Source organism: Peromyscus eremicus, chromosome 9 (assembly GCF_949786415.1).
Source record: "Peromyscus eremicus chromosome 9, PerEre_H2_v1, whole genome shotgun sequence".
Taxonomy (NCBI): domain Eukaryota; kingdom Metazoa; phylum Chordata; class Mammalia; order Rodentia; family Cricetidae; genus Peromyscus; species Peromyscus eremicus.
This window is the reverse complement of record NC_081425.1, coordinates 34696669-34712249: the sequence shown is the minus strand read 5'-3', so window position 1 is coordinate 34712249 and position 15581 is coordinate 34696669. Positions and strand designations below refer to the sequence as shown.

The 15581-nt window shown below is 39.1% G+C and overlaps 1 protein-coding gene across 1 annotated transcript; it reads right to left on the bottom strand.

Annotated features, from left to right (window-relative positions):
- Window positions 1-5466: 5466 nt before the first annotated feature.
- Window positions 5467-11479, bottom strand: Pcdh20 (protocadherin 20). The gene is made up of 2 exons (XM_059274321.1): window positions 11348-11479; window positions 5467-10295 (listed from the first exon to the last, which is right to left on the bottom strand). Exons 1-2 carry the CDS (start codon window positions 11477-11479, stop codon window positions 7569-7571), a joined length of 2859 nt encoding a protein of 952 aa, XP_059130304.1. The 3' UTR covers window positions 5467-7568.
- Window positions 11480-15581: the final 4102 nt, after the last annotated feature.

Sequence of the window (15581 nt, the reverse complement as noted above, 5' to 3'; positions counted from 1 at the left end):
AAAAATCCTCACAGGCTTTCAGTCTCAATTCATTGTAAAAGTCACATCTTCTGAGAATCAAGACAATCTCTTAATTATAAGCCATGTAAAAGTAAAAAGCAAAATTATATACATACAATGTACATAGTATATACATTACCAACATACAATAGAACAGAATATACCTCATTCTTCCAAAACACAAAAGGTTTAATGAGGAATTATGGCACCAAAGCAAAACTGAAAACCAGCAAAGAAATTTCCAAATCCTATGACTCCATGTCTGATGTCGAAGGGCTCAGAAGGCTCTGTCCTTCTAGCTTTGCTGACTAAAACACACTTCTATCTCAGTCTGATTCTACTTCCTGTATACAATTCTTCCTGGAAGATATTCCACAGACTATCATTTCTAACATCTTGGGGACTCCAACACAATCCAAGCTTTGCTTTCACAGCTTCATTCAATGTTATCTCAGGTCCTCAATGAAGGAGTCCCTGGGTCACAGGCTTGGCCTTAGTGGCTTTCCTTAACCAGACAGGAAGTTTCCACAAACTCTTTAATCCAGCATCCTTCATTACTCTAAAGCTGGAGCCAAGTTTCTATCAAGTTTGGCTGCCTGCTAGGGCTGGTATTTGGCCACCCCTTTAATAAAACCTTCGCAACCTTTGACTATTTGTTGCTCTTTAGGACAAATTATTTGTAGGCATTTTCTTTTCACAAGATGCAGTGTTAGCTGGGTGGATTCTTGATCTGAGTGCATCACTCCCTTTATTCCATTTTCATTTCAGGCCTATATTTCCTCTTTCAGCAAAAGTCCTAACTTAAATTTCCTGCTGCTCATTTTTTCTCCTCAAACTGTACATTTTGCTTTTCTTTTTGCCTTGCTTGCTCTTGTTAACTGAGACCTGCAGAAAAAATGGTTGCTAATAACAATGTGACAGACTCGATAATAGGCTCTCTTGAAATCCACTCTTCCAATGACATTGTTCTAAAACTCTTTGATTAGCCTCAGGCAGATTCTTAAGCCTAGTGAAAAAGAACAACCACATTCTTTGCCAAAATATCCCAAGAATGGTTTCTAGTCCAGTTTCTAATATTGTTAACCTCCAAAACCTCATGAGCTTAGTCTCCATCGTCCACATTGATCTCAGTACCACTGTCTTCCAAGTTCTTACCTGATTTGCCCATCAAGCCCCACTTACAGCATTCAACTGCTTTTCAAGTCCAAAGTCACAAAGTCTTCCACATACCATGACCACGCCTTTCATGGCAATAGACTACTCTCCGGTGTCTTCTTTTGTCTTAAGTACTTTTCTATTGCTTTGATGAAATACCATGGCCAAGGCAACTTATAAAATAGAGAGTTTAATTTTGGTCTTATGTTTCCAGAAGATTGGAGTATATGACCTCATGACAGGGAACATGGCAGCTAGTAGTCAGACATGTCATAGAAATAGTAGCTGAGAGCTTACATCCAGAAAGCAAAGAGAGAAACCCTAGATATGGTTATGCCTGTGAAACCTCAAAGCCCACCTCCCGTGACACACCTCCTCTAACAAGACCACACCTACTTAAAAAGTGAAATAAATCCTAATGCTTTTTTAACAGTTCCACTAACTGGGAACCAAGTATTAAAACATATATGCCTAAGAGGGCCATTCTTATTCAAACAACCACAGATATATTACTTTTCTTTATTTCATTCCTTTATGTCTCTCTTTCTTCCTTTAGGGATTGAATCCATGTCCTTAAACATGCTAGACTACTATCCTGTTTCACTCTGCAACCTTTTTTGTAATATCAAAAGTCTTAGTTACTTCAAGTGCAAAATCAGTGGTGTGGTCTCTCTATTATCACAGTTTGAAAATATAAATCATATTCAAGGCCCTTGTGATGTTTCTAAAAGAAAAGGAATATATGAACTCATTGTCAGAGAAAAAGGAAACCGTGAACCTTATGATATATAAAAGGGGCAAATCCATGTTGGAGCATGGATTCTGTAACAGCTTTTTATCTAAAATATTGTTAAACTCATGGACTTTCGTTACATAATAAATAATATTGTTTTGATAATTTTTTATGGAAGAATGGGAGAATAAACTGTTATGACTACTTCATGGGACACTTTTAATTTCAGTAACAACAACAATTAATATCATAGAATACTCAATTTGTGGAAAATATTAGTTACAATTATCTCTTTAAATTTTCAAAATTCTACTTAACAAAAGATATGCTAATAATTTTCACATAAGAGGATATTAGAAGGGGAAAGTATATGGAAAGAGTCCAAGACCGCCTATGATGCTGCTTTATAACAAATGCATGCTTGTTCAACTGAGATTGGAGACTTTCCTACTGACTCTTAAGTACAGATAAGTTCTTCAAAATAAAACACCAAAACAGTGTAGAGAATAGGATGTGCTAAATTATGTATGCTATTGAAAACTGATGTTGAAGCTCAGAGACTGTGCTGCTTAGGCTCTTATTTGCTAGTTCTTGAGGTCATGTTTTCTAGACTATCCCCCAAACCACTAAATTCATCATAATCCTTTTTTGTTTTCAGGTAACGTTGGCAATTATATTTATCCTGAACATCATAAATTAACATCTTACTATATTTTCCCAATTTTTCAGCATGAAAGTTTTGTGCATGTGCATTTTTATTGTGCCTACAAAGCAAATACAGTAGCAAATTCTTAGAATAAGACATATTTGGTGACATTACACTCATAATGAAATATCTACCACATGGACACACAGTAATGTTTACTAAATTGAATAGAATTGACAGACATAAAGATGAAATAAACTGGGTAAATTAGTGCCTTTGTAATTCCATCTGTCATAAAACCGAACATTAGAGATGGGAGTTATTGCCTCAAATCACTCATTGCTGATTTACTGTGAATATGATCACTTATGTTTTTCAAATTTGTAAAAAAAAAAAAAAAAGGCTCAAAAAATTACAGAAACTATTTACTTGCTGGTTTTCATATGTAAATTTTTATAGTAACACTAGTTTTACCCATTATATTGTATTTATGCCCTATATAAAAATCCTGTATATTTCATATACTCTAGTATAAAGCTCTTATTAAGTTAAATTATCACTAAAGGTTTTGTTCAATATGTATTTACTTCTCAACAAAATTTATACATATCGTCAAAGTGGTCTTTTAAATACAGAGATTTCTTGATTGGAAAATTAAGATAATATTATCTTTCCTCTCCAAACTCTTTTTTGATTTCTTTCATTGCTTTATCCCTGCAGCCAGGAAGACCTGGAAGGCTGGCAGCTCTGCAAACAGACATACACACAGTTTTCTGCCTTGCATACAATCCTTTCACTTTCAGATGCCCTTGTCCCTTTGCCTAAGGTTTCTCTTTGTGAGGAACAGAGAATAGAAATCACTTCCATTCTGAGGTCTTCTGGAAACTTCTAAAATTAGGGTAGGTCCTGTTGCCAAGATAATCCATAACATAGGTGTTTTTATCAGGCAGAACATTTTGAAATTTTGTTTTCTTATCGGCCTTCCACACCATAATACAAGTTTGTAGGAAACCCTGCCATCTTGACGGTTAGTTCCTTCTTAATTTTGTGTAGAAAATACATATAAAATGAGAAACTGGATGTTTTTAATTAGCACAGTGTTCTTTCTTTGCACATTATTAGGTTTGTGTGGTGTTCATTCACTTTGTGTGGTGTCCTTAAAGGATGGCAATCCAGGGACCGGTGAGATGGGTCAAAGGATAAAGGGGCGTGCTGCTAAGTATCACAACCTGAGTTTGATCCCTGGAACTGACGGCTCCAAGTTGTTCTCTGACCTCCACATATAGCTGCACCATGACCCCACTAAAAATTAAATAAAAATAAATGTAAAGGAAAACATTTCAAATTTAGAAGTTTATCATGCAAAGAAAAGGAATAATTTAAGAAATATTATGTATAAATAAGTGATGTGAAAATCATTAAAGATTGTAATTATGTGTATTCTCTCTGAAAGTTTACATGATAATTTCTTACCTAAAATTAAAATAACTAGGGAAAAGATGATGGATCTCCATTGCACAGTAATTAGGAATGGACTTAATATTTTTTTATGATTTCTTGCACCCCTGTTGACTCTCCTGTCAATATTTATTTACTAGTTACACGTAAACACACCATGATAAGCAGATTATGTAAGTCAGGGATATGGAATTTTGTGACAGTGAACTGCTTTACCTTTGAGTATACAAATCCAGCTTAGAGTGAAGACAGCCTCCGATATGTGTGCTCCATGTCTCCGTGAACTGAGGCTCCCCATGGAGCTGAAGAACACCCCTTTTGCACTGCTACATTTGGATTGCATTTTCCTGTTTCTGTCAAAGATCAATACTTTGAAATTTGTCCTCATGGAGAATTGTTTGATTTCTCCATTTATAGTTGTCAATTGGGGGAATCTTCTAGTAGCGCAAATTGGACTCTTTGATAGACTGCTTACGGCAATCAAGTCAACTTCCTACACCCTCTTTAACGCTTCTTTTACTGATGTTATTTCATAGTACAATCAAGTCAACTTCCTACACCCTCTTTAATGCTTCTTTTACTGATGTTATTTCATAGGACAATCAAGTCAACTTCCTACACCCTCTTTAACGCTCCTTTTACTGATGTTATTTCATAGGACAATCAAGTCAACTTCCTACACTGTCTTTATCGCTCCTTTTACTGATGTTATTTCACAGTACAATCCAGCCTGCTGTTATCAAAAACACCAGTACAGCATCCAGATCATTAAAGATTTAAGTTTTTCTAACGTACCCACTCTTCAGGATTGTTTTAAAAGAAGTGTGTGTGTGTGTGTGTGTGTGTGTGTGTGTGTGTGTTATTTTTGAACTTTTTACGATAAAAGTTTATCTGTCAGTAAAAAAATTAGCTTTAAAATCTGTACGGTCAATAGTCAGATAATGCCAAAAATAATGTAAGTTATTTCCACCTCCCCCCCCCCAGCTTAAATTACTATATTGGTATTGTATTTCTCAGTTCAAATTAATGAACCCTTTCCTCCATAATGTAGGATGTATTTGGCACGACAAATATCCGAGCCATCCCTTCATCATTAAATTGGGCAAGGGTAACTCACTGGTTCTCAAACTGTTAAATGGATATTAGGGCTTTTAATGAATGGAACAGTTATCTTTGTGCCAGCTTAACTAACAACACTGACATGATTAGCATACATTTTGGCAACTGTTCTAGCACAGAGTCTTAGGAAAAAGAAGCTTTTATCTTTAAGCTTAGTCGACTTTAGCTTTCTCTGATATTTCTGTTTTTAATGTGAATAAAATAATGTGTAAAGGAAATCCTACAACAAAAATTATTTTAAAATACATAATTTTATTAAGGTTATAGATATTTCTCATGCAAGAAAAACGAAGTCCAGTAGCCACCCCCCCTCAACACACGAACCATGTTCGAATTTTGAAATGAATAGAATATTTATTTTTCTCTTTATAATGTTGGCAAAAGTCATGGAGCTCGTGGATGACTTGTTTTTTATTAATGGTGCTACATATCTTTTATGTAGTTCCTCCTTTGATAAGAGAAACTAAATAAAACATGACTGGAAAGGATGTTTTCCTATTTTGTTACATAAGAGGTATGAATGAACAATTTATGGGCTTACATGGCCTTATAAGTCTCCTAGTTCAAGTACCTATCATACAAAAGGAACTTTCATGAAAATATATTGATTTTTTGTCTCAAACTCTGCTGCCTTATATATTTATTTATCCAGATTACCAAGTTGAAGAAAACAAAAATAAGTAATTAATATAAATCTAATAAATCCTATGTTTGTGTTTAAGTTTTTTTCTTCATGGTGTATTATTAACTTAAAAGTTATTGCAAGCTAGTGAAACACAGCAAACAAAAGTTTTGCTGGAATGTGAGAGAAAAGTTACACTGATATTAAATTTATAATTAGTTAATATTAATATACACATGCATGGGTGCAAGTTTTCATAAGAACTTAAACATAGAAGCACACTCTCTTCCATATATGCTACAATTATACACACCCTTAATAATTTACCCAATGCTTAATTAAGTCATGAATTAGTTTAATATAAACTTTAGCATAGCAGAATACTACAATATCTCACATTTAATCCTAAAAACAAACAGACACCAATAGCAGGCACTTCAGTGAAAGAACAAGCCCATGTTCAAATATAAAATGGTAAAAACAATCAAGAAATTATGAAAATATATACCTTTAATTTGCAGACATATAAACAATTTTGGTACGGTACAGACACGTGATGATGATAAGTAAAGTGACCCATTTGAAGCTAACACATTTCTTGTTTACACTGACAGCTTTTCTACAGTTCTTACATAAAATAAAATCTCCATCTCATGCAAAGAAGGACAAGTTAGAAATCACTGACAAACCAGGTTTCTTCATTGCAAAAGAGTCAGTAAAAACTAAATTATCAAAGGAATCTGCTTACAAATAAACTATTGGATGTTTTCCAGAACCAAAGAAAGGAGCCAGAATGGTAGCCAACGGAGCTAAACAACTACAGAAAAAGTATCACGTTCGCATAAAATGCCTAACTAAAACAACCAATAGTGAACACTAGCTTTCAGAGGAATTTAACTTGAATGCAACTTTTATTTTTCTCACGTGGTAGATGAATACAATCACACACAACCTAACATATAATCCAAGAACAAACTGCTGCTGACAAGCTGAGGATGCACTGACGTCGTCGTAAACACCAAGCCAGCAAGCTGAGATTGAGACCCCGGTGTGCTTCTTGTGCAACGTCTAGTTACATTTCACAAAGAGAATAATTCACAAATGGTGCCCACCTCCTGTAATTCTAGCAAGTAGGTGCCGTGGTAAAGCCAACAGGCAGCAGGTGGACATATGCAAAAGAGTGCACTCTTCAGCAGGTCAAATTTGTAACACATGGCAATGTTTTGATGCTTGCCCAACATGAATTGCACTTCTTTTAAATGTCCTCTATTTCAAACTACAATTGATGTCCTTACGAGGTAATGAATCCTGTTTACAAGTGAATTTCTTTTCATTCTTATCATATATTTATGTAGGGAAATTCAATTTACTTTAATTTTATATTTAATGTGAAAAACAACATATTTAAAATATACTCTCTCGTTAATGTACAACAACTATCATGTACAATACTGCAGCTCCCTGCAAAGGGGCATCTGGTGCCCTCTTGTGGTGAAAAGACATTTTAGAACAACAAAAATGTACTTTTCTTACCTTAGTCTTGAGTTTTGTCAGTCATCTGCTTGGTGTAGTTGCCAGTTATGTCCAGCGTTTTATATATTTATATATAAATAACAATGATATAGCTGTTAGTACTAATTTTCATTTAAAAATTCTGTACACGTTTTATAACCTCTGAATTTGAATTAAAAACCTGTAAACAGCTATTTACAATATGTTACAAGTTATAAATTAGTTGTCCTTCAGTGGAACTGCATTAACACATCCTTGTTTGCGTTGACAAAGACTACTCATGGCAGGTAAAACATCCCTCTCTGTTATTCCACAATGAGACATCAAATATTAGAAATATCCATTGGTTTCCTCTCTCTCATACACAAGTCAATTTTTCCTTTCAGTGGAATTTGTACTTCCAAATTTTCGTCTTCCCTGCGATGCTTTTTACCTTTCCGTAAGCAGATATATATGCCCATCCCTGTTACTAGTGTGATGGAACCCAAGCTGATGACAGACAGAGCTACTAATGTAGGCATACAGGACACAGATTCTACCTTCCTATGAGTTGGTTCTATTGAGATTTGTGGTTCTTTCTCTTCTATATTAATTTCTGGTTCTTTTCTTAAAAGACTCTCAATATAGCTTTCGTTACTGACAGTGTCATTGACAAACAGGTTCACCATGACAGTGGAATGGAGAGGCTCGGGGTAGCCATGGTCACTCACTTTCACCAGCAAGCGATGCAGTCCATAATCTGTCTGCAGCAAAGCTTCTTCCAGAGTTATGTTGCCAGTTTTAGGGTCAATTCTGAAGGACTCAGGCCTGGGACCTCTTCTCCCTATGATACTGTAAGCTATGACAGCATTCATGCCTGTATCTTTGTCAACAGCATAGACCTCTGTAACTGGTGAGCCAGGGAGAGTGGAAGGTAGGACCAACAAATAAGACATGTTAGACTGAGGAAATAAGACAAGAGGAGGGTTATCATTGATGTCTAGAAGGAGAATTGTGATTTTTGTGGTGGAAGAAAGGGCCGGCTCACCCCCATCAACAGCTTCCACCCACAGAGTGTAAGAGCTTTGCTGCTCTCTGTCTAAAGAGACTTTCGCTCTCAGCATGCCCTTTCCTGTATCTATGACAAAAATGTCACTCTGGTTTACCACTGAAAGGGCCACCCATCCATTCCTCCCAGCATCGGCATCTGTTACACTAATGACTCCAATTTCACCATATCCTGGGAAGTTTTCTGGCACAAAAAAGCTGAAGTCCTTGTTGATGAACCTGGGACTGTTGTCATTTTTATCCAACACCGTGAGAGCCACTGTAGCCACTGATTCTCTGGGTGGCTTCCCACAGTCCACAGCACGGACAGTGTACCTATACTTTTCTTTCTCTTCTCTGTCCAGCTGGGTAGACACGGTCAGAATCCCTGTGACACTGTCTAAGGAAAAATACGATGGTGCATCTGGCCCCAGGAAATAGGAAACTTGCCCTCTCTCACCGCTGTCAGCGTCCGTGGCATAGAGCTTCGTTAGAAAGGCATTGGGGGCGTTGTTTTCTTCAATGGTCAGTTCTATCAAAGGTTGAAGGAAAACAGGAGCATTGTCATTGTCATCTAAAAGTTGTACTTTAATGACTCTCTTGACATGAAACCCTTCTGAGTTCCAGGCCACTACAGCTATTTCATAGAATTGCTGCTGCTCATAGTCCATAGGTTTTGTGGTCTCCAACAAATATTCATTGTTGTACGGCTTGTAGGGTGCTAGCCTAAATGGTCCTTCACCATCGAGGTAGCAGTTAATCTTGGATTTACCTTCTGGATCTCTTATGGTGAAAAATGCAATTGGGGTGTTAACAGGTTCCAGTTCTTTCAGATACACAACCCCATCCATCTCATTTGCAATATAACGTGGGACGATTTCCGGGGGTCTGAAAATGACTTTGATGATGGACACAAGAGCAGTGATCACTGCAGGAATACAGCCTGGTCCATTGGCAAGGATGGTGAGCTTATGTGTCTGTAGAACACTCCCACCAATCGTACTGAAAAGTTTAATGACTCCAGTCGTCTCATCCAGGTGGAATAAATCCTTGGATTCCTGTGGAACTTTCTGGCTGTAACTGTAAGTGATCTGTGCGTTGGTCCCTAAGTCTCTATCGACAGCCTGGACAGCTGCAATGGGGGTGCCCACTGTAGCATTTCCATAGACGGTGACATTAATTTGTGAGTCTATAAAGAGAGGACAATTGTCATTAATGTCACTTATGCCAATGGTGAGGGTGGCACTGCCCAGCAGTGGTGGGGAACCACCATCCTCAGCTATGATGATGCTTACATACTGGTCCTGGGTTTCTCTGTCCAAAGCACCCATGACAATCAAGTAGGGGGTTCGTTCCCCATTCTCATTCTCCTCCACATCCAGGGTAAACATGCCATGGTAGTCCAGTAAGCGATAGGTTTGCACTCCATTAATGCCTACATCGGGGTCCACGGCTGGGTGCTCTATCGCCAATCGGGTGTTTACAGGTGAATTTTCCGGGACCCAAACAGAGATTTCAGAAATTGGGAACTGTGGAGCATTGTCATTGATATCCCTGATGGCAATTTTCACCTTCACAAACCTAAAATATTCCTGAGGCAGGACCAGCACATCCAGAAGCAAAAGGCAAGAGTCAGAGGAAGGAGAGGAGGCAATGGAGGTGCTGCCGCCCCAGGCAGTCCCTCCGCCCCCATTGAGACACAGAGCTTCTCTGTCGATCTCCTGGGCAGAAGTGTGCAGCTCCCCGGAGCGGTTGTCTAGGGTCACATACTGGCCACTGAGCCCTCCAGAGGCCAAGCTGAAAGAAAGAGGGGGGTTCCCCTCGGTGGCAGTGCGCTCTGGATGCAGCAGTTGCTGACTCTGCCTCCCAGAGGCCCGGGGCAGCAGCCTTAGGTCTTCGGCCAGGCTGCCTATGAGCACCCCCGCGGGCAGTCCCTCGTTTAGGCTGTACAGAAGCTCCGTGGCACGGCTGTAACTCGCGAGGCAGTTGAAGGGTCCCACGAAGAGGAAAAGCAGAAAAACATGCTGGAGTGAAGGGAGGGGGAGAAGGTGATTACACACTCCGGGAAGCAGAGATGGGAGTTAGGAAGGAGTGACCCCCCGCCCGGGACAACGCTAAATCCTCATCCCTACTTCCACAAACAAAACATCTCATTGCAAGCGCAAGGGATGAGAGGAAACTTACTGTCACAGAGGGAGGTCTGTGGAGCAAAGCTGTCTTGAAACTTACTCGTTTCTCCTCATCTTATATTCTCCCCACTCCCACCCGGTAGGATCACTAGCCTCGTCTAGCTAACATTTACAATCACAAATCATATGGCATTGGGTCCCTGGAAACACACAGCAGAGAAGACTTGGACTCAAGGGCTGCGCAACGCGACAGGAAACCTCTTTAGGTTATAGGGAGAGAAGGAGATGGTGGCGGAAAGCACTGAGCGGTGAATGATTTACTTCTCATTGAAATGATTCTGCCATGAAGGTCCCCAAACACCTAACGTGTTACACTCATTTTCTATGAAGCCACTATAAGCAACAGCATCAACACCAATAATAATAACAACAATTTATGGAAAATTGAGACATAATCCCTACCTGCTCCCCCCTTAGATTGGGGAGGATTTTTTTTTTTTTCATTTTAGTTCGCACATAAAAATCAAATCAGATGATCTGGGTCGCTATCTCTTAACGTGCCTTCTACCTCCTGCCAAGCTTAGGACCCAGCAATGTAAACGCGGAAAATTATTATGCAAAAGCATTTGTCAGTTGCAGTAGACAGTTAGAAGCTTACATCGGCCACAGGAATCAATTCTTAGACCCCTGAATATAAAGAGAATTGAGGGCACCCTCGGCCCTCCACCTCATCCAACATTTCTGCTTCAGAAACTTCCTTTCTCAACCCGAGGGACGAAGCTATTTGCTAAAATACCATAGGCGCTGTATCCAAAACTCCGTTCTCCCCCCTCCCATCTTCTCCTGAAGTTAGCATTATGGGAAAACGTTTGAAAACACCGTCAAGGAGTAGGAACAGCTGGAGAGCATTGCAACTTCTGGGGGACCCGGGGTTTCTGCATCCTTACCGTCAGGTTCCTGTGGCTGGTACTGCTCCTGGGACGATGTAGATGCCCCATATCCAGGCACGGGTGCCAGGTCGCCGGGCGCAAGCTCACTGCCTGGACCAGCGAGCTGCGCGCGTTCCCTTGGCCGCGCATTCCCTGGGAGGCTGCAGTCAGCGCGCTCCAGAAGGGAGGGTGGCGGAGGACACTCCCTCCCCGTTCATGCAAATCGCTGGGGAACTTCAGCCAATAGTCACTGGCCTGTCAATTAAGACCAGGAACTCGGATGCACTGGAAAGTCTAGGGCCAGAAGGGGACATTTACAGTGTCCACTCCTGGACATGATACGTCCACAGCCCGCCAAAGAAGCTGGAACGAGGACTGGCTCTTCAAGGCTGCAAGGAGATGCCACCAGGTCTGGCACCAGAGCGCCTGTCAACCAGCCTTGCTCTTTATTGCGCCAGTTAAATCCCAAGTCCACAGGTTGCTCGCAAGAGAGGGAGAATTAAAATAAATCAAGACCACACTGGTATCCGAAGGCACAAAAGCGGTTCCACAAAATCCTGCTTTGCCAACCAGTTCCTCCCAGTCATGCGGGTCCAGCAGTTCTTGGCATAGAGCAAGAAAACACACTTTTCTCAAAGAACAGAAGCCTCAACTTCCTTGTGCCAGGATGAGAGAGAGCCAGAAAAGACAATCTATGAAATCCATAAAGGTTCCTCATGTCTTCATTTTAAGTTGCGCTGTTGGTGATGGCAAAGATGATAGTTTCCAGGGTGCAAGCGTCTTTGGGTGTCTGCCTGGAGGTTTGATTTTAGAGACAGCCGCAGTTTGTACCTGAAAGGCTAGAAGGAAGTGGCGTGTGTGTGTGTGTGTGTGTGTGTGTGTGTGTGTGTGTGTGTGTGTGTGTGTGTGTGTGTGTACGCACTGCAAGCCATCAGCTGTCTTTCTGGAAGGGAAATATTTAAAGAAGAGAGGGCAGTCACCAAAGCTTAAATAAAACACTGATTATTTTTTTAAATTTTTGTTTTCTCTTCTTACTCTCCTCTCCTAAATGCCTACTGGAGAAGTGACCCCTTAGAAACAGATCTTGGAGCAGGGTCCAATATGCTTTGCTAGCTTTTCTGACTCTGACCCTCAACAGTTTGTGACCTGTAATATTTCATGAAATCAGAGCTGGTGGGAAAAATCCAGTGCATTCAGTCTGTGAGACTGCCTGATCAGCAGGGTGCTGTATAAGGAATGCCCAAGGCCACTCAGCCTCTCTTCAAGTTTAGATTCTCTTCACTAGGCTTCCAAATTTCCCCTTTACTGACCTAAACAAACTTCTTATCTGCTGAGTGGTAAGTGACTGAGTCTAGACCAGAAAAAAATCTATTCCTCTGGCATCAGAAATAGCAATTTTCTGTGTTGTCCAGAGGAAAGTTAATTTAGTTTCCTTCTACCTTGTACTAACCCAAATAGAAATTGTTTGTCTAAGCTAATTGTTCAGCTTATGCTCATGTTTTCTCCTCGTGTTCACTAATCCTAGGTCCAGAGTCCTAAACATTGACAAAGTACCCCATTAGAATACCTGGTGTGTAACAGCTTGTTATTACAGAAATGGTGCTGTACATGCAACAGACCAAACACTTTATACTGCATTATAATATGAACATACTCTTTACAGCTATGCTATGGGAAAGTAGGTGAAGTGGCAAACCCACGTGTACACCTCTGGCCGTGGTCTTCTGGGTGGAAGGCCATTATGCATCTGGTAAACCAACCCCATCCACAGGGAGGCGTGTTTGTTTCCTCTGCCTCACTACTTCATCTGCTGGTTCTGCCCTACAGCTGAACTTTTACCATCATTGGTAAATATTTACCTTGGAGTCTGTAGTGAAAACATCATCAGATTCTAAAAAATCTGTCCCACATTCCATCTAAATTGTGTTTATGACTTAATGCAATACCCTTAGCCTCTGGAAGTCAGGAGCCATGCCTAGAGTGAGAGCATCTTTCAATGGTCATAAAACCCACAATATGCAATAATTCAGTTGCTGCATAGAGAGCAAATGCATTGGATTGTATATGCTCACACACTTCATGCCCTCTTCAACTGCTTAAGGTCTCCATCTCTGACTCGGGTGCTGTTTCTATCTCTGTCTTTCTGTGTAGGTGTGTATGTTTCCTAGGTTTTCATTTGTTTATGAGAACGTTGCAGTGGAACTGTTGTTTATAAAGACAATCTAGCTGGAAAACATCTCTTCATGATGATTTACACAACTGGCTTTTCTTTTCTCTGGCATCCTTCCCTTCTTTTTTACAAATCTACTTTTTAAAAAGTATCCCTTACAAACCCACCACAGTGGACTTTTTTCTTTTTCTTTTCTTTTCTTTCTTTTTTTTTTTTTGCCATATTATCCAGCTGTCTTTATGGAAAACTACATTACTGTTCCACATCTTTGTTAAGCTGGATAGAAATTAAATCTCCCTTCTAGACTATAATTTGCCTACAGTGTTTCTAAAAAGATCGGATATAAGAACTGTAGCAGAATCTCTTCAAGTGAGTTGAAAGACAGGTACTGAATAGGTTCCGAAAGTACTATTTGTGATGACAAGATGAGACAGTTTCTCTTTAAATCGCTCTGCCAGTTTTTGAGTCCCTCCCTGAATGGTTGTTTGTCATAAAAAACAGGAGCCTTGGCTCAACACTAGGTGACACCTTATGTGTCACACACACAGTGTTAAATGAACTACTTGTTATCATCTCCCGTCTTTGAGGATCTAAGCAGAGGCATCACGCAGTGTTCTGTTTTTTAATTGGGTTTAAAAAAAAAGGCAAACCAAATGAGCTTCTGTGGTTCTATGCACAATTTTCTTGGGCATTGTAAATGCATCCCCAGACTCTTGTTCCTTCTGGACATAGCCTTCTGACCTACCATCTGGTGCCACAGATTTCTTTTTAAAGATGATTTAGAGAGCTTCCATGCTATTAGTCCCTTGAAAGTAATACTCATGAGCTTCTCGGATGTCTCAATCGCTCTGGGCCTGCTTCCCAGGTGTTTTGTAAAAATTGATCTAGAAGAATAGTTAGATTATGTGCCTCCCAAGCCTGTTTCTGCTGTAGACAAAGAAACAGCATGAAATAATGGCTGGTATTTTGAACAGAGCTGGGGATTTGGACTCTACTCTCTCATTTGTTGCTTAAGTCCTGTGTGACTTTGGACAGATTGTTACACCTCTGCTTTAATTTCCTACCGAACATCCCCACACACCACAAGTACATACATGCGTAAACTGGCTTAATTGATTTCTGTCATTAACAGATGCTGCTTGATAATACACAGATGAGTTTGGTTATAATTCACTAAGTTATATAACTAAATGGTAGTAATGCTTTTCAGTGGCTGCAAGCCTTCTCTCCCTAATGTTTTTCCTTATATAATGGAATGAGCATGTTTCTATGTGTTCATAAAGAGTCAAGCTTCAAAACTGTACTGTAATAAGCATACGTTAAAATATTTGAATTCATAAAATACTATTTATGTTATTATGTCTGTAATTAATTTTCATTTTACCTTTTAAACTTATTTTAATAATAGCATGGTGTTCACAAAGGTTACTTAATTAACCCTTTAACACTAATACGTTTAATGTATTTTGAACACAACCCGATGTACGTTCCATCTGGTTCAAAATTGTAAAATATAAATTGTATTACCTTATTTTAAGATAGTTTGATTACATTATTAATAGCTTCTCAAAACCAAGTACGATGATTTAAAATGTATGTTAAGCATGAATGTATGTAATATATTAATACATCAGAGTTTTTATAGTATAATCCATATGATATACAATACAAAACCTATTCTGGTTGATTAAACAATGTTAATGGTGACTACATTTAAGAGAATAAACAATTTTTGAGAAATGTTAAGATGATAATTTATTAGTATTTATGTTATGAACATACAGTCAAGTAATTTATTTGTTATTTTATTAATCCTTGTGGCAGTTTTAGAATACAATTATTATGACAACAATTTTGCAAGGTTACATGATGTCTGGTGTGGTTATTGGACTCTGATCTGTGATGTAGAATATATATGATTTTTGTCTTCTGGTATAGCCTTCTTCCATGAATGGATGGATTGACTAATCAATCAATCAGTTAATTAATCAAGACCTATCATCTAATTGTGCTTAATTCAGCCAACAAGCTGATAACCACGGAAACATTGTTAGAGATATGGATTTGTGATATTACTATTTT